Source organism: Galeopterus variegatus, unplaced genomic scaffold, assembly GCF_000696425.1.
Source record: "Galeopterus variegatus unplaced genomic scaffold, G_variegatus-3.0.2 Scaffold2977, whole genome shotgun sequence".
In the NCBI taxonomy this organism is placed as follows: Eukaryota; Metazoa; Chordata; class Mammalia; order Dermoptera; family Cynocephalidae; genus Galeopterus; species Galeopterus variegatus.
The window spans coordinates 38409-62532 of NW_007729088.1; the positions used below are offsets into that span (position 1 = coordinate 38409).

At 51.6% G+C, this 24124-nt stretch overlaps 1 protein-coding gene across 1 annotated transcript in view; it reads right to left on the bottom strand.

Moving 5' to 3' along the window:
- LOC103599465 (acetyl-coenzyme A synthetase 2-like, mitochondrial) overlaps positions 1-24124 on the bottom strand; it is a 56769-nt gene that overhangs the window by 5843 nt on the left and 26802 nt on the right. Inside the window, exons 4-13 of the mRNA XM_008583604.1 lie at positions 17100-17299; positions 14296-14471; positions 13764-13916; positions 10047-10194; positions 8614-8751; positions 3499-3591; positions 2295-2407; positions 1704-1830; positions 884-1011; positions 699-762 (exon numbers count right to left, since the gene is read on the bottom strand). Coding sequence (XP_008581826.1) covers positions 699-762; positions 884-1011; positions 1704-1830; positions 2295-2407; positions 3499-3591; positions 8614-8751; positions 10047-10194; positions 13764-13916; positions 14296-14471; positions 17100-17299 — 1340 coding nt within the window. The remainder of the gene's footprint in view (positions 1-698; positions 763-883; positions 1012-1703; positions 1831-2294; positions 2408-3498; positions 3592-8613; positions 8752-10046; positions 10195-13763; positions 13917-14295; positions 14472-17099; positions 17300-24124) is intronic.

A 24124-nucleotide genomic window follows, 5' to 3' on the forward strand; every position in this document is an offset into this window, starting at 1 on the left:
TGTGCCCAGCAGTGCCCTGGAGTAGAGTCAACATGTGTCCAGGTCACGCCAGGCCAGGCCAGTGTAGCCACTGTGGACCTGGCATCACTACCCTCAGATGCTCCTGCCCCTTCCCAGATGCGGCCACTTAGAAATTTTTGAAGAACGTGTGTTTTTGGTAAAGAAGACCATTCTGGTCACTCATTCTGTGTTCTTCCCATATGTTGTTGTGCAATGGGAATCGCAGGTCAAACTCCTACACAACAGTCCCTGTGCAGCAGAAGAGCCTGCTCCAGGGCACACTGCGATGGCAGGTGTGGCACAGGTGCTGTGACCCAGCACGTGAGCAGAGAGCACGTGAGTGTGGCTGAACATTTATTATAAACTCTGTAATAGGGCTTGGACAGTGTCCCAGCCAGATACACCATGGACAGAGAAGAAACCTCCCAAGCCCAGCCAGCAGCCAAATAGGTCACGGCTACTTAAGGATGAGTGTCTTTAAAGGACAGTGGAGCTGGAGCATTTAAAAAATCTGACCCTAACCTAACAAGTGTGCTCTCCAGTCTCCTCACCCAAAATCTCCACTTTAGAGAGAAGAGAACCAACAGTTTGACCTGTAAGAACCCCTATCACCCCATTCTCTGCAGTCTGTTCCTTTTACAGAGGTACCGTGATGGGCACGAGATTGGGACTCAGGAATTCCTCTTGTGGACACTCACCTTCTCCTTTGATGTCGTGGGGGTAGCCAATGACAGCGGTTTCTGGCACTGCGGGGTGGTTAGCCTGTGCAAAACAGAACAAAATGGTGAACCATGGTGGGACCCGGGGGCTGGAGGTGGCTCTGAGGCCAGTGGAGGCATCATAGGGGTGTGGGAGTAGACGAGGAGGCCCAGACAGAGCTCACCATTGCGTCCTCGATCTCTGCGGTCCCCAGCCGGTGGCCGCTGATGTTGATGACGTCGTCCATCCGCCCTGTGATCTGGTAATAGCCACCCTGGGTCCGGTAAGCCCCGTCTCCAGTGAAGTAATAGCCTGCACCACAGCAAGGAAGTCGGCACCACGATCCATGAGCCAGGACCCATTGGGGCTCCCGTCCTTCCATGAGGGACCCCCAGGACCCCTGTCCTGGCCTCACGCTGCAGAACAGAGTGCAGAGGCCCAGCAGTGGGCCATGCTCCTGCCTGCCGGCCCTCCTTGCGAGTCCAGGGGATCCCTGCTCTACACAGCGCTCTCTGGCTGCCCTGGAGGCTGGCCAGGCGGCTCCAGGACACTCAGGAAGCTTCCCCGATAGGAGTCTCATTTACAAGCTGGAGACTGAAAGCGACTGGTCCCGACAAGGCAGAGGAGATGGTGCTGATGTCAACCTCTAACCCAGTGACAGAAACAACTCAGGAAAAAATAAAAGCAACTGAGAGAAAGCTCCCAGCCTTCGTGACAGCTCCCAAGGAAGTTTTTTCACTTTTCTAACAGCTAGCAGGGTGCCCACTTCGGGCACTCACATCTGCTAGGTCCCACAGGTCCCCGAGGTGAGACTTACCACCATGTTGGAGATAAGGGGGAGGCAAGGTCAAGGTGGGTCAGATTCAAGCCTGCACCTCCGCAGGGCCTGCGCTCAACCACGGCGCTACGCTGCATGTGCGCCGACCTCTGACCTGAAACTTCTTCTGCGAATGATTCCAGCAGGTGGCGAAAAAGGCAAATGAAGACTGACGGCAGCCACTCACCTGGATATGGCTTGAAGTAGGTGTCCACGAATCTCTGGTGGTCGCCATAGATGGACCGGGCCATGCCCGGCCATGCCTGGGAGATGCACAGGGCCCCCGAGACATCACCGCCCTCCACGACACATCCCTACGGACCCAGGAGACAGTGACAGAGGTCAGGCAGGTTCTAGCTGAGACTCCGAAAACTGCCCATAAGCATCGTTCTGAGAAAAATGAGCATCGTTCTGCTGAGGGAGAAAAACGACAAGCCGTGCCCCAAACAGGACCCAGGAGACAGTGACAGAGGTCAGGCAGGTTCTAGCTGAGACTCCGAAAACTGCCCATCAGCATCGTTCTGAGAAAAATGAGCATCGTTCTGCTGAGGGAGAAAAACGACAAGCCGTGCCCCAAACGGACCTGTCCAGAGCTTTCTCCTTTACGAGGAACTGGCCTCAGCCCTCACGATGATGTAACCAAACATGTCCCTGCTGCGTGAGGCCACCGGCCCTGGGCACGTGGTATGGAGAGCAGCAGGAGCGACGGGAAGGAGGGCTGGGTGCACGGGGCAGGGCACACGTGCAGGGGGACAGCCTCTGCGAGGCCCTCACACACCTTCTCATCCAGGAGAACAGGGATGATACCAAAGAAGGGCCGCATCGCCATGCCAGGGAGGACTTCCGCCCCTTCCTCAGAGGGCCGCGGCGAGATGCAGATGCCGCCCGTCTCTGCAGGGAGGATGAGGAAGAAGCACGGGGTTGGCCTAGAAGCAAAGGCACGGGACGCCCCACTGGGGTGGAGGGGGAGGTGGCGGGCTGTCTCTGTCTGGGGCAAGCAAATGGCTCCAGTGGCATGAAGACCCTTGTCTGAGTCATAGCAGATGTGAGTTCTGGTCTCCACTGCGGAAATGAGATGGGGCCCCACTGCGGGGTTCTGTCCCAGAAGCTCTGGCACCGCGGCCCTTGCTGCATCCAGCCCTTTCTTGAAGTAGGAAAGGGCAGAGCCCCCTACTGACACAGGAAGACGGAGGGAAGAATGGCTGCTGGGCCAGTGTCCACAACGGAAGGAGATGCGCACGAATCCTGCTCTCACACTATTTCTCTGGCACTCGCCTCTACCAGCCTGCAGCACGGAAAGGTCTCGTGAGACCCAAACGGTAGAGGGTCTCTGTCCTGTGCCTTCCCAAGCGGTGGGGGTTGAGCTACTTGAATCATCTCACTTTCTGCATCTTGATGGATGAGACCTCAGACAGTTACACTTATTGCATCAGTGGTGGTCTCTTGCCCCAAACATCCTAATAAGTGGGGAACCCAAGAGACGAGGGGGAAAATCAAAACACAGTGCCACAGAAAAAAGCTCCTTTTCCCTCTAAAATTTAAATTTGGACTCATGGTCCCTTCAATGATAGGGTCTGTCCTCATCAGATGTACTTGTGTCCAGAAAGGGCCTACAAAGAGAGCGGACGCTGAGTGCCTGCTACACGCCAGCCTGGGCAACATGCCACAGGTCCACTTTACAGGAGCACCCCCGCTTTACAGAGGAGGACACCAAGGCTCAGAGAGGTCATTACACAGTGTTCCATGGCTGGAAGCAGCAGCCGGGCTGGGCCTCTGAGGCTTCTCACTCCAGACAGCAGATCTTCAGCAGCCTTGTCCTCAGGTGTTGCAGGGACGAAGGCACTGGTGTATTTGATCACACGTGCTGCTGAGCGCACCAGCCTCAGTCCCAGGTTCACGTGTGAGCCCAGACTTGGTGCTCAAACTGCACCCTGGTTCCCCAGGCTTTCTTGACTCCTCCTTGTCCTGCTCGGGACACTCACCTGTCTGCCACCAGGTGTCCACCAGCGTGCACCTGCTGTCTCCCACTACCTTGTAGAGCCACTCCCAGGCCTCGAGGTTGATGGGTTCTCCCACTGAAACCACACATGAAAGAAGAAAGACATTAACAGACCTCAAATAAACCTGAAACCAAAAGAATAGATTTTTAAGGGGAAAACACCTCTGTAATTCTTCTGAAGGACATACAAGGAGACCTGAAAAAGAAGTGCAATACGTCATATTATGGTCATCAAAGAAACACAAACTATAAGGAGGTATTTTCATCATCAGAGTCTCAAAAGTCAAGAATCTAAAAGACTCAAAAAGCAAGAATGTAGGGAAACAGGATTTCACATACACTGCAGGAGTGTAATTTGGTTCAGCAATTTGGGGGAGGAATTAGGATGTTTCTCTTTATATTTGAAAGTACACACACCCAATACAACTACTTTGGACAACTGGTTGGTGTGGAATCTACTAAAGCTAAATGCATGTTTACTCTACTATCCAAATATAGGACCCCTGACACACTTCCACGGAAACAAGTGCAGATCCCCAGCAAAAGCAGCCTGTGCAAGACTGTTCACAGCAGCCCTGTTCATAGTAGCCAGAAACACAGACTGTCTCTCAGAGGAGAGCGGATACATAATGGTATATTCATGCAACGTGATACCACAGAGCAATGAAAACAGCAGACCACTGCTACCCACCACAGTGTGGAGGCATCTCAGTGGCACTGCACGAAGCAAAGCATGCAGGCACAGAGGAGGGGCATGCCGTATGATCCCAGCTTCTGACTCAAGAACAAGCTAATCAATCCACAGTGAAGGAGTCCAAATAGTGGTCAGGGTGGGTTAATCGACTTGGAGGGGGCATAAAGGAGCCTTCTGGGGACCAGAAATTTCTATAGCTTGATCTGGGTGGTAGTTCTAGACAAAGGTACTTCAGAAAGTTCATGAAAGAATTCATATTATTTTTTGATTCTTTTTTAAAGAACCCTTGTGTGTACATATGTGTGTATATATATGTAAACGTTCCTCAAGCTGAACACTTGATGTCTGTGCATTCTGCTATACAGTCATGCATCACAGAATGACATTTTAGTCACAATAGACTGCATACATCACAATGGTCCCATAAGATTATAATGGTACTGAAAAATTCCTTTTCTGTGTTTATATAGATACATCAAGTACTTACCATTGTGTTACAGCTGCCTACAGTATTCAGTACAGTGACATGCTGTATATGGTTTGTAGCCTGGGAACAATAGGCTGTACCACATGGTCCAGGTGTGCAGGAGGCTGTACTATCTAGGTTTGTGTGAGCACATGCTATGATGTTCACACAGTTGACGAAATCACCTGACGACACATTTCTCAGAATGTATCCCTGTCGTTCAGTGACACATGGCTGTATTTTACACCTCAGTGGAAAAGAGAAGGAAGTGCTCGTGCCCTAGGACTCTGTAACCCAGCTTCTCAGTGTCTACCTCATGTCATACGTACGCAGGGCTAGCACTCAGCCAGAACTGCCCAGTTACACATGGGTGGCGAACACAGTGGAAAACTCCTGTGCGGGGTTCCTCTTGCTCAGTCCAGCCACCGTCCAGTGCCCGTCCTGGCTGGAGCCTCCCACGCCCATGCTGTGTGGTCAGTGCTGGTCAGGAAGGGGCTTGGTTTTTTTATCACCCCTGCACTTGTGAATACCCCCAAGGGGGCAAGAAGACACCCAAACAGCACGGGCTGACATGGTGGGAAACCATTGCCAGCCCACACAGGGATGCGACAGCACAAGCCATGGCAGTCCTCACAGCAGAGTACAAACAAGCCTTCAAAAACCAGGCAGATCTATACGGAAAACTCTGCAGATTGCTGACCTAAACGAAATATTACAGGATATACCACAGGGTGGGACTTTTATGTTAAAAGCTCTAAATAGAGCTGTACCTAGTGTAGGAATAGAACTGTGTAGAAAGGGATAGAAGGGACACAAGCAACAGGCTCCCTGGAGTGGAGGGTCAAGGAGGACACCAGCTTGAATTGCAACGTTCTGGTTTCTTCTTTCCATAACAATGTATCTGTGTGTTACTGAGGAAATTGAAAGTTAAGAAAATTGTCTTGAGAAACACAAATCTAGGGGTGAAAGTGTTGGGCTGGAGTCTGACAAGTGGCAAGATCAAATAAAGGCCATGCACCCAAGCCCCGGGTGTCGTGAGGGCTGATCCAGCTGCCGGGGGTCAGCCTGAGCTGTGGTGCTAGAGTAGCTGGCATACTGGCACAGCGCTGGCCCCTGATCACTGCTCACCGATAAAGGAGACATGGGCGATTTGCACTGAGTCTCCCACAGCGCTCTGCTGCTGGCACCTGTTATGCAGCAGGCATGTGCTGACAGACTAGCACAATACATAAAACCCAGCGAGCCTGTTTGGGGCTGGCTCCATGGTTCAAAGGTGCTCTGTGCACATGTCGGTGGTTCCTGATCCAAGATAGAAAGTGCGTCTAGCCACGGCTCTCACAGAGGGGGGACAACAGGAGCCCACACTGGGCCTCTGGGAACGCCCGTGAGGCAGCTTCCAGCTGGTATGCACATGCCTGCTCTGATGCAGTCGCTGGAGCACATCCTCTTCCTGAAATGCACTCAGAGCAGTCACCTTGTCACTGGACCCCGCAAGTCCTCCTCAGCAACGAACACCCCTGAATTTACCTGGAAAATCAAATTTTGCCTGTCACCCTTGTCCCCACCTAGTTCTCAAGGCCCCACTCAGGTGCCTTTGCATAGAACACCTGGGAGATCTGAGGGAGTTTTTGTGGCCATGGTCACCACTCTGTTTGCTTTCGGTCCCAAGTACTGTGTGGCCCAGAATGCAGGGGCAGTTCGGGGTCCCCTGTGCTGTGGAGGGCGGGTCTTCCTGTTCACACCGGTTCCCAGTCAGAAATGCCCGGGCCTCACCATCCATAGTTCCACCATGACAAGAGAGGCACCTCAGGCACACCTTCTGCTGTGGCCTGAATGTCCCCTCCACAACTCATGTTGAAACTTAATTGCCATTGTCACAGTATTAAGAGGCGGGATCTTCAAAAGGTGACAGGCCACTCTGGAAGGTGGGCTGGTGGAGGGTTGGTACTGTCATCAAAGGGCGAGAGCAGCCCCTCTGCTCTCCCTCGCCCTCTCCTCACTCTTAGGAAGGCCCTCGCCAGCCAGATGCCAGCACCTTGACCATGGACTTCCAGCTTCCAGAACCCAGTCTCAGGTATTCTGTTTCAGCAGCATGAAACTAAGACCCCACCAACTATAAAGGAGCCGGTACCCCTCCTCAAATGATTTCACATTGGTCCCGCTTCCGCTGACCCTATCTGGAATATTCAAAGTACTTGGTCATTGAGATACAAACACAACCTTAACCATGAAGCAGCTCTGCTGGCAAGGCAGTCAGCACAGGACAAGTATTTGTGACCTGACAGCAGAGAGCCCAAGGTCCAGAGCAGCTAAGGAAATCCACAGGGAAAAGATGCACAGAGAGAAGGCCCTCAGGGCCGGCAGGGGAAGCAGAGTGAACCCAAACCGAAAGACCTACCGGGGTGCTGGGGCAGGTGCACAGGGCCCATCGGTCAGGCTGGAACGTGGTGAGCAGAGGTGAGGTTACTGAATCTGGAGCCAGGCGCGAGGCTCAACACAGGCTCCCTACTTACGCACTGAGGGACCCTGGGCAAGTGCTGTGACCTGTCTGTGCCTCAGTTCCCTTCTCTGTAATGAGGGGGCTATATCAGTGCTTAGCGCACAGGGCTACTGTGAAGACAAAGATACTTAATAAGTACCTGCTCTTATTAAGAGTATTCAAACCCCTCCTGGTCTTTTGTTGGGGTTTTTTGGTCAAGTTTTTTTTTTGGCGGCTGGCCAGTTCGGGGATCCGGACCCTTGACCTTGATGTTATAACACTGTGCTCTAACCAAGTGAGCTAACCAGCCAGCCCCCTCCTGTCTTTCAATCTAGAAAGTTCTTTGAGAAACAGAGGAAGTTTTTATTTTTAAGTAGAAAATGAGGGGAAAGGGGAGAAAAGTAAACACTGGATGCAAACTGTGTCAGAAACGTTACCTACTGACCCTCACTTACATGTTTCTCTGTTTACGTTAATGTTTACATGCTGGTCCTCTGCTTCATCCTCATGACCCTGCAGAGCCCCATGCCCACCTCACACATGGGGACAAGTGGTGAGTTGTGCGGGGTGCAGCTCCCAGCAGTGGTGCCTCTGAGGTGCATGCCTGGGTGGACACCCGCTGGGGCCTGCAGTCACCCACCAGTGATATCAGCACATGCTCCCCAAGCTCCCTTTTCTGAGGATGTGCTTGGCAGAAAGAGACACATCCACGGTGGTAACTGCCCCACGTGCGTCCTCTATAAAGAACTGCCACGCAGCTGGTGTGCTCACCCAGAAGTACGGAGGCGCCCCTACCCTGTGCTTCCTGCTGACCACACGTGACAACACATGTCAAGGCAGAAATGAAATGCGGCAGGGCAAGGAGAGAGAGCAGCAGCCCAGGGCACCAGCCCCTCCCTGCACTGGCACAAAGGACAGGCATGTGACATTCCACTCTCGGTCACCATCACCTTTCCAAAACACTTCCATATGACTTGGCAATATTTACCAAAACTACAAATGGACATGACCTTTGAACTCTCTGCTGGAAGCATCTACAATAAGAACAGTACAGAAGTGCAGGATGGTATTTGCTGGGCATACTTGGGAATAATCAAAACATCCAACAATGAAGGAATGTTCGGTAATAGTCACACAAGTAAATCTCTTGCTGCCATAGAAGAAATGACTTGGGCCTTAACTTTCCAAGTTGGAAGGTATACGTGATAAAGTTTAAGCAACAGAACTCGGGCACAGAAAATGTCTGGAACGCTGCACCCCAGTCTGCTCCAGGGAGCTTGCACGAGGGAACATCTGCTTTCTACCAGGTCTGGTCTGGCATTACTTCAAATGTCCACGACACACACAGCACGTAGCCTGTGTCATGTCAAATGTCAGATCAAAGTCATGTCACAGCCCGAACTGGCTCTGGCAGACTACAGGAAGCACACCCTCTCCTGCCGCAGAGCAGGCTGCTCACCTGACCCCAGGGTCCGCAGGGAGGAGCGATCATACTTCTTCACCCAGGCATCCCCGTACTTCAGCAACAGCCGGACAGCGGTAGGAGCCCCGTAGAACTGATTGATCTTTAACCTCTGAACCATCTCCCAATACCGACCTACAAAAAGGCCCAAGTGCACTGTCAGTAGGAGAGCCCACCAGACACGATGTTTTCAATGATTTAGAGATAAGCCAAGAGTGACTAAGTGCTGGGTATGTGCAAACACCTGCCTGTGTTCACAGAAGAGTACCCACACCCGCCACTAAAGATGGAAAGGAGCCCACAGGAAGGAACTCCCCACCGCAGCTCTCCTCCCAGCACTCCTACATGGTGTACCCCACATGACCGAGCAAAATGTCAAAGAGACACTACCGTGAATTTAAAAATATAAACCATGTAGCATGAACACAGAGCTTTCATTCAGTCACACTTAAATGACCTGTAAAGTGGTGACTGATGCTGGCACTGGTAACAGCGCAGCTGCCACTGTGTGCGCCCCAGGGAGCAGGGCCCTGTGCCCTGCACACACACACCTGACTCCCATAAACCCCACAATTTGCACCAGTCCCTGCACACAGGATGCTAGCTGTGCCCCTACACCTTTCTCCCCCCCCACACCCAGCCCCATCTGGTGGCTGGAGAGGAGGAAGGGGAGGTGACCAGAAAGTCGATGCATACAATTGTCAGCCCACCCACAATTTGCACCAGTCCCTGCACACAGGATGCTAGCTGTGCCCCTACACCTTTCTCCCCACACACACCCAGCCCCATCTGGTGGCTGGAGAGGAGGAAGGGGAGGTGACCAGAAAGTCGATGCATACAATTGTCAGCCCAGTGGAATGCTCAGGCAAGAGCCTTCGGGTAGAGCCACCATGATTTGATTTCATTAAAACAAATATTTGGGTACACGTGCTATGTGGAAGATGTTAAAGGGAGCAAGATGTGACCGTGTCCTCCAAGTGATCTCAATTTGACAGAGGTGGCTCCAGGCTGCACACAACGCAGGCTGACGGAACAGCCCTGGCCTGGGCTTTGAGAAAGGGCTGGATTTGGTCAGGCGGCTGCAGAAGTGAGAGGGGTGATGCTAACTAGGTGATGGCCTGAGGCCGGCAGCTTAAGTTAGAGGGTCTGGAACGCTGGAGCAGGTGATCTTGAGTCCACTTCCAGCCCCAAATCGGACCCTTCTGTTGCTCATCTGAACTTCCTACAGATATGGTGTCCGGCCCCAGTCCACCCGGCAAGGCTCAAGGCCCAGCAGCTCTGGTGTCCACATGGCATCTAGTCAATGAGACCATAAGAACCATGCCGTCACCAGAGACCAGTTCTCTGCTCTTCTGTGAGCTGTTCCTCAAGTCTCAAGCCCGTCCCCTGCCACCCAGCACAGGGTCCCAAAAAGGGACGACAGTCCTCACCAGCATCAGGGTAAACTGGGGTGCTCTCAAAAAGGACACTGGTGGCTCCATTGCAGAGGGGTCCATACACCACGTAGCTGTGTCCTGTGATCCAGCCGATGTCAGCCACACAGCCGAAGACGTCGCCTGGCTGATAGTCAAACACAAGCTGCAGACACAGGAGGGGGCCGTCAGGAGCTTGTCCCCCACCCACTATGCTCCCACATATCACCAGGAAATGGCCGTGCACACGCAGCAGTCTGTAAACGTGAGAGGCAGCTGCTCACATGGCCCAGCAGCAGCAGGAGGAGCAGGTGCACTGCGACACCTCCTGCAGTGCCAGGAACTGGGCAAAGAATGTCTGGTACACGCAGAAGCAGATGACATGCACAGGTGTGAGTGAGCGAGAGAAGAGCGTGCACCACATGAGTCCACAAGGGAGGCTCAGAGCCAGACAACGCTGATCCGCATGGCCGTGGCCGTGCTGGGGGCTGCCTGCAAGAACCTTCAGAGCTGGGCAAGTCCCACGTCCCATGTCCCAATACAGGTGGTGGCCACATGTGTGCACCCAGCGGTAAAACTCCATCCTGTTTTATGTTTAAGATATGTGTATCTCTCTGCATTACCTTATGCCACAATTTTTTAAATCACTTAAAAACTGCAAAAAAAAAAAAAAAAAATCCAAAAAGAATCACATCAAGCATCATCAACATCTAAGAGCGCGACAGGAGAGACATATGAGTCTCCTTCATTCTTGCCAAAGGGCCCAACCAGTGCCTGACCCCATCTCGGGATCCACCTGCTCATATGCAGGAAACACAAGAGGGCAGAGGGACAACTGGCATGATCTGGACCACAGGACACCAGGGACAGACGGCCAGATGCTACACACACGTTTTAAGGAAAGGAAAGGGACAGAGGAGAACTCACAGATTAAAAAAGACTTAAAAGACATATCAAAATATTTTAATGAGCAAGAGTAAGCTATAGTAACCCAGGATGCACATTTGGGTGACAAAACTATAAAAAGAAAAATAGGGCAGCATCACAGTACAAGTCAGGACGTGAAGGAGGGGCTGTGGTTAATCGGGCCGTGGAAGGGACTTCTGTGAGGCTGGTGGCGTTCCATTTCCTGACCAAAGAGGCATTTGCCTTATATTAATTCATTAAGCCACACAAGTGACTTGGGTAGTTTTCTATGTATGTTTTTAAAAGATTTTTGTTTTATTTTATTTTTATTTATTTATTTTTTGGTGGCTGGCCAATAAGGGGATCTGAACGCTTAAAATCTCTGGGCAAGTGGCCCGCAGTGTCCTGCTGCCGCAGAGAAATGGTCAGGTTCTCCAGGAGTTTCCAGTCAGTGCATTGGGGGCACGAACCAGACAGGGCCCTGCACTGCATGTCTGGAGGTGGGGGAGGATTCTCTCCAGCGAGAATGCAGTTTCACTACACCGGTGAATCAGGATGCCCACATCCCAAAGCCCTACAGCAGTCAGGAGCTGACAGGATTGTTAATACAGTTTCTACCAGAACTGCAAAGTCTGCCACTGGGTTGGAGATTTCTCAACCTGTGGTTCTTGGAGGAAGAGCGGGGACCTGGGCTGGCCATCCTCCATGGGTCTATGCCCACATCCCAAAGCCCTACAGCAGTCAGGAGCTGACAGGATTGTTAATACAGTTTCTACGAGAACTGCAAAGTCTGCCACTGGGTTGGAGATTTCTCAACCTGTGGTTCTTGGAGGAAGAGCGGGGGCCTGGGCTGGCCATCCTCCATGGGTCTAGCAGCCAGCCAGTGCCCTGACCCCACTGCACACTCCCCAAATCCCTAGTGTCCCTTCAGAGTCACCTCTCCTTTTCCCTGAAGAAACAAAAGCCCTAATACCCTTTCCATGAGCACACACGCGTGTGCACACACAAACACACATGCACACAAAGGCAAACATGCACATACGTATACCCACATACACGCAAACAGGCACCCACACCTGCATACATATATATGGCCCCGCACCACGTCTGTCTCTCTGCCTCACATTCAACCATCGTCCTTAGTGCTGGGCGTGAGTGACCCGTGAGACCAGCTCATCACTACTCAGAGGCTGTGTGCATGCACAGATCCCAGTGACTATGGTCAAGGCACCAACGACACACTGAAACAAATGCTTGACACACACGGTCACCTGGGCTCCACCACATCTACAGCTTCCCTAATGTTAATTCTGCTATAAATTGATAGGAATAAATCCATTCTGTGACTTTCTTGGTATTCGGTTTTCAGTGATTCTATTTTCCAAGTCATTTTTTCCAACACAATCTGTCGGTCTTTTCAACACCCCCGCCAGGAACTGAGGAGGGGTAGGGTTTTTCGGATGAGAAAACTGAGGTCAGGAAAGGTTCCATGACTTGCTCAAGAGGCTACCATGCTAACGTGGATTTGTGTTCAAGATCACACTGTCTGCTCAGCTTGGCCCTGCACCACGTCTGTCTCTCTAACACACATTCAACCATCGTCTTTAGTGCTGGGCATGAGTGAACCATGAGACCAGCTCATCACTACTCAGAGGCCGTGTATGTGCACAGATGCCAGATGTTTCTGCCTCCTGGCACCTGCTTCTCCTTCCCCCTGCAACTCTCTTTGAAGAACCACCTCACCCCACTCTTTTCCAGGGGCCTTCCTCCATGTGACCCAGCCTGGCCAATCAAGATTTCCATCCCACCCCACCTGAACCTTGTGACTGGGTCAGAATGGGGCCCCTGCTGGGGCCATCTCCAGCCTCTGCAGCAGCCAAGCCGACGAACGGAAGCCTGGTTGGGAACCTAGTCTGCACGGAGGATGGGGGCCAAGGCAGGGAGAGGTACCCTCAGCCAGCACAGTGCCCCGGCCCTGCTCACCTGTGCCTGTCAGTCCCATTTGCTGTGGGCACCAGCTGGGGCAGAGTCTGCCTTCTGCAGCAGAAAGAATCCCAGCTGCAGTGGGATCTCGGGGCTCAGTCCCAACTGGAAAGTGTCAGCCACTCCCCAAGGCAACCAAGGATGCCACATTAAACCACAATCCCCACACCCACATTTAAACAAGTGTGGATTGTTCAAATCAGCATTTATTGGAATGAAAAACATGCCCTATCTTTTGCTTTATATTCCTAAAGGGCGGCCCACTGAAATATGATTTCCATGTACTAAATTTAACTTTCTTAACACAAGTAATTTTTTTATCTGACTTTTAAAACACAGCCCCAGTGAGTAGGGATCTAGAGGCTGCAACACTTTTTTTAGAGGCCCACAAAAATGTTTTACTTTCTTTTAAAACCAGAAGAAAAAGATGAGATTTTAAAGTGGAGGAAAACATTTTAATATATAATAGCAATATACTCATCTTCATTCCAGTGCAGTTATAAAATATAACTTTAGGCATTTTTGTTTTTTATGGAGTAAGAGACCCATGAAGATATCAGAATGCAGCCCCGCCAGTGATTAGCATCAACCTGGGCAGTGAGACCAGGTGAGGACCCCACCTCTGCAGGCCCAGAGCAGACAGAGGGCGGGGCAGCACACAGGCCGCAGGGGTGGCCTGTTCCTGAGCACGCTTCAAGCACACACCGGCACCTCACACCTATGGGCACTGTTCTATGGCAGGAGGAGTTCTTGCCCTCACTGCAGCCCCTCCTGACCTGCCCACAGCCCTGCCAGGGGGCACGGTACCCATGGCCTCGACCCACCGCCCCACGCAGAGGCCCGTACCTTGTGAGTCAGAGCGGCATACAGCAGGTAGCCAGCCTGAGTGTGGACGAGCCCCTTGGGCGAGCCGGTGCTCCCCGAGGTGTACAGTGTGAAGAGCATGTCCTCACTGCCCATGCTCTCTGGGGCACACACAGGGTCCTCCTTGGCCATCTCCTAGAAGGGAGAAGAAACACAGCCCATCCGGGCATTCAGCCTCTCCCTTCCATTCATCTTCCTTGAGAAGCCCACTGCCCCAACTGCTGCAGGACTCAGCAGACAGGACTCAGAGTTCACCTTCTCTGGCCTGCCCAAGTTCAATTCCGAATGCAGAGAAGACGCGGACCAAAAGGATGCATCAGTCATTTCTGCTATCGTAAGTGTTCCAGTATACTTGTGGCGTTTGAGTTCCATCTTCCCAACCAGGACATGTAAGCCCATCAAACATCACGGGGGAACCCTGGGCACCTCTACGGAACCCAGATTGAGAATCAAAACCTAACAAGACTAATAACAGCCTCTCCTCCTCTAACTGTACAAAGCAAGGTAAACCCACCTGCTCGAGGGGGATGTCCCGGTCCCCCATGTAGACCTCATTGTCCGTCCTGTGAGCCACCAGGACATGCTGGACGGTCGGGCACTGCTTCATGGCTTCATCCACTATTTTCTTCAGCTCTACCACGCGCCCTCCCCGCAGTCCTTGGTTGAAGGTAATAACCACCTTGCACTTGGCTGACGGAGACAACGGACATTTCTGATCAGTCTCCTCCCAGCTTTGACCCTCACAGCCCAACTCACAACCACACCTTTCAGGCCTGGGAGTGTGGTAGAGAAAGGAGTGTGGTAGAGAGAGGAGTGCGGTAGAGAAAGTCCCGTCTTGACTAAAAGAGTCCACAAAGAGGGAGGCCTGCCCACATTGCAACCTTTGGGTGCCATGACTTTTCCCAGCTCTGAGGGGGAAGGGACCGGACATAAATTACTTTGAAGCTCAACTCTTCCTCATCGGGTTGGTAGCATGAAGACAATTTCCCAAGCAGACTTCCACCTGTCCCTCCATTTGCCTGGGAGCTTTCCCCAGGTGAGGGGTCATCACACCACCCACAGCGACCGTGGTGGCAGAGCCACACAGAGAGGCAGAGACCAAGAATGCTGGAAATCAGAGGCCAAGCCCCAAGGTATCCCATGTGGCTAGGCCCTGTCCAGGGAGACTCGTGGGAGCCAAGAACCGTCACTGTCCAGAGAACAGAGACCATACGCAGGTGGACGCTCAGGAACTGCCTGCCCCAACCCCACCTTCACAGGAAGGCCCTCCTGGCTCCACACCTACCCCGAGCCTCCATGGCTAACCTAGGGTGAGGCCCAGGGCAGGGAATGAGGGACGTACACACGCTGGCCTGGGGACCACAGGCGAAGGACCTACTGCACACACTGAGCCCCAGCGTGGGGAGATGCAGACAGATCAGGGCTGCAGTGGGCTGCCAAACAGTGAGCCCCTAAGAAGAATCTGGAACACGTACCCAGTTGTACTGGCAGAGCCTCACCCACATCCTCTGGGCCTTTTAATCACTCGGCACCGAGGTCCTCTTCCCGAGCCATAGGCAGAAGTGCTGGGGAATTACCCCCACCCCATAGCCCTCAACCGACGACCCTCAAGAGTTGAGATATAAGTACTACAGCCCCCTGCCCATCTCCCGGGGTCATCTTGATGCTTATGTGCTATGATCATCCAGGGTTTCCCTGTGGGTTAAGCTCTGGTCATCTACCGTGGCCTCACTCCCCACTGCCCCACAGTGCTTCCCAGGACCCTGAACACACTGCCTACACGTGAACGTTTGTCTAAGGTCTCTTCTGGGGGAAACCTTACTAAGGCATCAGTCTCTCAGCCAGCCTCAAAGTGCTTTCTAGCAACATGTGCACACTCTTTCTTACTCCTAGTCGCCCCAGAGATGTCATGCTTTGAGGGCCACCTGAGAATTCAGCACAGGCCTCTGCAACTGGATAAGCCAGCAGGACCATCTAGGGGTCAAGGAGATTCCCTAAACCTGCCCAAGAACAGCCACCCCTGCCTGGGAGCCATGAACTCCCTAGGGACCTCAGCCACACACCCTCTTTGCCCTTCAGGCCTTAGCAATCAGTCACCTCGGGAAACCAAGTCAGTCAGGTGGAGCCCGTCGCAGACTCTCCAGACCTACATCCCACAGAGCTGGGTTTGGTCCAGGGGAGGTTCCTGTGGCTGAGGAAGGGAGATGATCCAGCAGATAGAAATGAACTTTCTCAAGGAGATGAAAGACAAAGAAAGCTCACAGGGGTTAGGACTTCCCACAAGGAAAACAGTGGCCCCGGCCCATCCACCATGTCCAGGATGTGGACACCTGGAGGGTGGGTGTCATTATTCCGCCCCCGCAGCACCTCTCAAAGCTCATCTCCTGACCTCCACCCTCCCTACCACACCTCTCTCTCCACTCCAGAGCCTGGAAGCCAGCCAGGGGACTGGAACTCTAGGACATACTTACTGCCCAGCTCTCAAGGAGACCCTGGTGGTCATGCTCACAAAACATACCCCATGCTCAGTGGCAGAGTGAGAACGGCCACACATTCTTTGACCTGTTCTCATGGAGAAGTAGGATCTAGGCCAATTCAGCCTGTTAGCTCTGTTCACCAGCCACAGGCAAATTTTCCGCGAGAAATAAGTACTCTCAATGGCACTAGAACCTGGCACCTTCCCTGGGAAGCAAGCTTGAGGGACTCTCTGGAAGAGAGCAGGATCAGACTGCACAGACACGGGGCCACTGTCTGGACACTCAGCCCTCTGACAACAGCAAAAGCAAGAAGTTGCTATCATTCTGCACTGTCCAGGAGAGTCTGACCCACCTGCAGACAGAAAGCCTTATACACACACCACATGCCCTCCTCACCTGCCTCCAGGCCTCCAAAGACAGTCCAGCCCTTCGTTCCTCATGACAGAAGGTATCCAGCTGTATCAGCTGAATCATCTCCATGCATCTCCAGCCTGACCTCCCCCAGACGTGTCTTCCCTCCTGCACTGCAGCCACACCAGCCCCTCCAGGCCCTCACACACACGGTGCTCCTCCCACCACATGGCCACGCCTCTGCTGCTCCCTCCCCCTGCAGCTCTCCCCTCCCTCTCCCCCTGACTAAATCCAACACACTGAGATCTCAGCTCACAGAACAAATGATCATTCAGCCATGTTCCTGTCCCTGGCAGCATCTGTCATTTGTCTGTGTGACTTTTTATTAATGTCCATCTCCATTCATATGGTCTCCACCCTGATGGCCAGGCCCCCAGAATGAGGACCAGGTGACTCCCAGGTTCTTCCCTCCCCCTGCCCACACGCTTACCATCATTGATCCTCCCAGCCAAGGAATACGCGCTGAAGCCAGCAAAGATGACTGTGTGGACAGCTCCAATCCTGGCACAGGCCAGCATTGCCGCCACAGCCAGTGGGGACACAGGCATATAGATGGCCACACGGTCCCCTCGGTGGACTCCATACCTCTTCAGCGTATTGGCCAGGCGGCATGTGGTCTCCAGCAGTTCCCTGCAGCACAGGGAAGAGAAGGGCATCAGAGTCCAGGACGGTGAAAGTGCAGAACAGTCTGCAAAACCACAGGTACTACTGTGCACCCAGCCCAGTGCAGGAGGACAGCAAACACTCAAATACTTGTTGCATGGAAACTTCTCTTCTAGAAAGAGATGTTTTTAACACTTATGGATTGGAATTGGCAGAGATTCACTGCCACACTGCTGAGACAATATGGCTATCCTTGTGTCCATTTAGTGCAGGGTTTCTCAGAGCCCACAAGTGTCCCAAGCATAGATCATCATATTACTGAGACTTCTGAAAGCTTTCTTCTAGAAAAAGACAGATCTCTTAAGACATATATTGGGGAAAGGGCAGGCCCCAGTTTTTTGAATCAACACAGACTTGGGGCATCAAGCAACGCTATTGCCGGGCAGCTCCCCAGTCCCAGGCAAGACAGACCCCAATTCTGCAATGCTGCAGAGTCCAGCAGGAAAGTGGCCCGCAGATCAGACACCCTCCCTGTGGCCCGAGGCAGCACCGGTGGGCAACAAAGCACCGGGCTCTCTCCAAGCCTGCAGCTAACCACCACCACCTCTGTCCACGTGGTATGGGCACGCCCACTGCTCACGCCACTCCTGGGCAAGTTGACTGGCTCGGGGTTAACACATGATCCAACCCAGACGAATCAGAGTCCACGTCACTCAATGCGGAGAAACCCAGGAGCTGCCCCCTTGCCTGGTGTAGAGCTAGAAGCGGAGACAGCGGGTGAGATCCTGATGGTTCCCTTCAGTGTCTGCCACCGCCTTGTCCACTGAACAACTGCAATGACCAACCATTTTCCCACTTTTGCTGTGTGTGGCTTGATGTTCAAGAATTATTTGCAATAAAAAGGACTAACAGAGCAGGACAGAACAAGAGGGGAAACCGAGGCCCCTTCTCTCGGGGGCAGGGTGGGGCAGGGCAGACCACCAACCAGCCACACCCTGCCCTGTGCGCTGCTCCCACATCAGACCCTGCTTCAGACCGTCCTCCCCGCTCAGCGAGGCCCCTTGCAAGCATGTTTGCATAGTTCCCCTCTGTTCAAAGGGACGTCAAAAGGGCTCCCAAGAAAGGGGAAGCTCAACAAGAGGCCTCCCAGGAAACCAGAGTGGAATGGTCCCCTTCTCAGGCAGGAAAATAAACGGTCCGCATCTCAGGCAGGGACGTCAAGGAGGCCTTTGTTTCTTCCCACAGCCATCCAGCAAGGAAGACCAATGAGAACCAGGTCACAAGTCCAGCCTACAGTCTGCAGCCGGTGACTGCTGCCCGGGCTGGCTCCAGTGTGCCCGTTCTGTGGGATTTCATCTTTTCTCCTTAAAGCTTTCAGAAAAAGTACAAAGGCGCCTTTCAGTGGCACCCCACGCCCCCCTGCCAGTTCATGATGAAACAAAGAAACCATCCCCACCCCCACAACCCCCAGCACCAAACTCTATAGAATCCAGCGCCCAGAAACACTCCTACTACTCCCAGGGAAGAGGCTGGGACGCATGGGACGCTGCTGAAGAGGCAGCTGTGGTCAGTAGCCAGAAGAGGAACTCACATCCTCAGGGCAGGCTCTACCTTCCTAACTTTGAGGGCTTAAGTCTCCAGGCCGTGCTAGAAAACTTGTGCGTGTGCCCACCAATCAGTGGCGATGAAATTCAGCTCCTCCTCTTCAGACACGAGGCAGTGATGTGACGGAAGGACGGCAGAATGTCCACCCAGGCCTGGTTAGCTTTCTATGCAGCTGCACAGGCGTGAGGGCTTACCCTTCTCAGATGCCACGTGACCATCTGGGAAACAGCAAGGGCCATGCACCTTGTATAGCTGTCACAGGGTTAGCAAGGAGCAAGGACCACCCAGGACCCAGGACCCTGCTGTACATTCAGCAGGTATTCTCTTTCCCATCAGATGGAAACTCCCAGAAATCTTTGTTTGAAATAATTTTCTAAAATGACTAAAATCAGCTAATTCATTTTGTGAATTCCCAAGATGTTAAAAATCTGGTTCTTGGCACTATGGGGGTGGGTGTGTTGGGAGTGGACAAAGGAAATGAGAGGGAAAGTGTCCTCCAGGAGCACAGCTCCCGCTGGGGGAAATGAAGGCACGTATGCGAGGGTGTGCAGGGCATTCAGTACCTCAACTTGAGGTCCAGCTGCTGAAGGCAGCAGGAAAGGCAGCTGGTGAGAGCTGCCAGGGCAGGTCGGGCCTTGCACTCTGGTGCTATCAGACGGCTTCTGTCCTTAAACCTCATGAACCAACCTCTGCTGGCTTCCAGCTTTTCTTCTGAAGCTTCCTCACCTCTCTCAGCCTTCATAGAATTGTGGAGAGTTAGGGCTTTGCTCTGGATCAGGCTTTGGCTTAAGGGAATGCTGTGACTGGTTTGATCTTCTCTCCAGACCACTAACTTTCTCCATATCTGCAGTAAGGCTCTTACTGCGGAGGGCTTTGCTTTCTTATCATTCATGTGTTCACTGGAGCAGCACTTTTAATTTTCTTCCAGAACGTTTCCTTTGCAGTCACAACTTGGCTAACAGTTTGGCACAAGATGCCTAGCTTTCTCAGCTTTTGACATGTCTTCCTCACCAGGTTTAATCATTTCTAGCTTTTGATTTCAAGTGAAAGGCATGTGACTCATACTTTCACTTGAACACTTAGAGGCCACTGTTGGGTTATTTGGCTAAATTTCAATATTATTGTCTCAGGGAATAGGGAGGCCTGAAGAGAGGAAGAGAGATGGGGGAATGGCCAATCAGTGGAGCGGTCAGAACACACACGACATTTATGGATTAAGTTCACTGTCTCATCTGGACATGGTTCATGGCTCCCTGAAGCAATTCCAATAGTAACATCAGAGACCAGTGATCACAGGTCACCACAACAGGTATAATAAGGAAAAAGTTTGAAATATCAGGAGAATTACCAAAATGTGACAGAGACATCAAGTGAGCACACGCTGCTGGAAAAATGGTGCAGACAGACTTGCTTGGCGCAGGGTTGCCACAAGCCTTCAATTTGTAAAGAATGCAATATCTGCCAAGGGCAATAAAGCAAAGTGCAATGAAACGAGATATGCCCGTTCCTAAAATTGGACCAAGACTCACAGCTCTTCACGTTCCACTCCTTAGTCATAGCTCAGCCTTTTAAAGCTGCCCACAATAAATCTAATTTGTCACATAATGACAGCCTTTCAAATTCCCAAATACTCTCCATCCCTCGTCCTCTTCGAAGCCTCTCCTCTCCCAGGTCTCTCATCCAGCTCTCCATGAGCCCACTCACTCTCTCTGGACACCCCCAGATTTCCAAATGGATCCCCACATTCCCACGGTGTCTGCCCAGAGCAGAATGCGAGCACCCAGACCTTTGACCTCAACTCTGTATTTAATCATGTACATTAAGAGCATATTGACTTTTTAATGCCTGACGCAAGTGGCTCAAAGCCAACATGAGGTCACAACCCACACCCTCCCACCACCAGTATACATAACAGATGCTGCTTAACCAAGGCCTTCTCATATCATGGTCATGGAACTTCTTTGTTTTTTTTTTTTTTTTTTTTAAAGCAGACTTTCCATTTATCCCTATCTAAATCTATCTCAATTCTACCCATCTTTCCAGCTAACCTATTATGTTTCAAACTTAAATTTTTCATTTTAAGCTTTCATTTTTTATTAGTAATTTCCTACAGACCTGTACCAATAGAAAATATGGTCAGCAAAGCTAGGTCTTTAAATCACTGGAAAGTAAATGCTCAAGTGATCCTGTCATTCCAAGTAGTCAGAAGCTGTTCCAAAGCATGTAAGAACACGGGCATTCATGACTTCTCAAAGCCGTCCACAAACTGAAGTCTACTGTTTCTGTGTCAAAAAGATAATGCAGCCACCCAGCGAGGAGTGCTTTGTGCTGTAACTGCAGGAAGCGCTGGCTTCCTCCTGCCTGCAGGATCTTCTTACTCAGCACCCAGCGGGCTTCCCCAGGCACAGCCACGTGCAGCTCTCTGAGAGATGATCTCACTAAAATGATTTAGAGTTTTATTTTTAAGTGCAAAGAGAAATATAACACTTGTTGTTCAGGTACTGAGCAGGATATTAAGTTTGTGTGCAGAGTAGACTTGCCAGAGCCAGGCTCTCAGTATGGCATATGCAAATGATGTGCACGGATGCACATATTTGGCTGTGAGCTCCTGATGCTTATTAACACCAGTAAGATGTTGACTGGCCTTAGGAGAAGGAAGAAGACCTTCCATAGCAGACTGTTAACATCAGCTGGGAATAAGTTTTATCCAATGCTAAAGATATAAACCAACTGCAAGTATTTGTAACCAACATGACATTTACATGAACTCCAACCCTGCCCCCCAGCCTCAGAATCTAAGATTAGTCCAAAACAGGAAACAGCTGGAAACACAGTTCAGAGAAAAGAAAGAAATACACTGGTATTTATTTACTCATGTATCTTCCAATCAAAGCTGTTTTTTCACCTTTAATATTTGTAAGTGTCTTTCCTCCCTAACCATTTCCCATTGACAGCCCAGGGAAGTGGATGTCATCTGTGTGTGTAGTTGTGTTTAAGAAATAAACAAATTAGAAAGTACTGTTAGTTAAGCAACAGACTCACTGTTCATTTTTGAGGAAATGTCTGCCAAAAGCCTGAACATGAATAACTGTAGTTTGTTTGTCAGTCATGCTTTCAAGTAAAAATAGCATTTCGTGGGGAAAAAAAAGAAAGAAATTGAGAATGCATGATTTGCTCATTTCCTATCTCACTGTTCATTTTTGAGGAAATGTCTGCCAAAAGCCTGAACATGAATAACTGTAGTTTGTCAGTCATGCTTTCAAGTAAAAATAGCATTTCGTGGGGAAAAAAAAGAAAGAAATTGAGAATGCATGATTTGCTCATTTCCTATGATCACTCTGGCCCTCAGTACCCATGAAACAAACACCAGCTAGCAGACTTATCTTCTTTATTGTCCATCTGTCCCACTGGAGTACAAGGTCTACTTGGGCAGAGATTTGGGTTTTGTTTATTGCCTTCTTCCCAGAATCTAGAGCTAAGCCTAGTTCGTAAAAGTTCAATAAATATTTGTTAACTGAATGGGCCCAGCAGGTGAGCGTGAAATAGAGAGAGCCCAGCAGGTACAGGGCAATTGACTGCAGTGCCATGTGGCTCCCGCTACAGACACCCCACACCTTGCTGCACCTGTGGGGGTTGAGGCTGGCCACCACCCCAGTGTCACACTGGGACGGAAAGGACCACCCTCTGATAAACCAGCCCTGGCTACTTGTCTTCATTTTCTCCTGCCGACAAGGGAAGTAAAGCTGGCTAATGGTGGGGACATGTGAAGGCCTGTGTCAAACACGGAGCGTTTCTCACACACACTCACTCTCTCCCCAAGCCCACGTGCTGACAGGGAGGGCCCATCCGTGGCTGCAGGAGAGCCTGCGAGGACGACCCAGCACTGCCTCTGGGTGTTGATGTCTTCTTCAGCGTGCTGCTCTGGAAGATGGACAGACACCTTGGACCCTGAAGGTACTGTCGCCACAAATCGGATGTGATGGTGATGAGATTTGCTCACTCGGCTACCCACTACCACAGAGAGAACAGAAGCCAAGGAAATCAGCCGAGAGGGCTCATAAACCAGGTATGAAATCCTCACATGTCACTGTCTGATTTCATGGCCACAACCTGTAGCAAAGAGAAGCTGCAGTGAGAATACAAAGCGTCAGCTACACTTAAACACGAGGAGCTCCCCAAGCTGCCATTTGCCAGGGAGGGCCCCAGACAGGGTTCCCACAAGACAAGAGCAAACCTGGGTTCACGAAAGCTGTTTGTCACCCCGGGGGCATTGACTGTCTCATTTATAACATGGCCTGATGTTATAAACGAAACATGAAGTCCCAGACCCCTTTAAAGGCATCCCGTCAGCAGCTGTAATCCCTGCAGACAATGACAGGATGAGAAATGGGACAGAGAGAATCAGTGAACACTGGTGGTCCCTTGAGGTGGGTGGGCACCTCCAGCACCTCTTCTCATGAGGGACAGCAGCAAGTGCCAGTTCGCTTTGTGGGCATTGCAGCACCCTTGTCACGAGCACAGGGCGTGTGACACACAGCGTGTGCAAACACCTCGTAGGGAGCCCTGCCTGCACTGCCCACCCACCGCCCGCCACCCCACCGTCCCCAGCCTGCCCACCTCCCACGGCCACCTGCAGGCCCCATCTCCCACCTCCTCCACATCGAGGGGACTGGCTCCCTCCACAGCCCCCTCCTCCTGCCCACCATCACCTCCACCCCCAATTTACCTTCCCTTCCTGTGAGCTGGCAACAGTGAATCCTTCACCCAGGAGGACCCATTTAACTCTCACAACAGCCCATAGGCTCTGAGCTATGACTCCACTCTTCATTTGCCAGATGAGGAAACTGAGGCACAGAGAAGTTAAGTGGCTTTCTCAAGGCTACTCAGCTGAATGAATCTGGGCAGGACTCTACCCCAGGCCTGGGCTCCATGGGCCTTGCTCTTAACCAGGTCCTCCCATAACCCTCAGTGTCAGAACAACTCATTTTGTATTGTAAAGCTTCCCAAATTTCATGATTTTTGCCAGCTGCCAATGCTATTTTTATTTATGTAACATTTTTCCTTGGGTTGGTTTACTTTTTTAACATAAGTTTATTTTGAGAATAAACCAAAGGCTCTGAAGCTGAGGCTGAGAAGGGATATCAGCAAGAGAAGTCCTGAAGCCACTTGCTCACAGGGGTTAAATCCAGCCTGCCTTCTTGTCACCAGAATGGAAGAGGGCTGGGGGACGGGGGGGGGGGGGGGGCC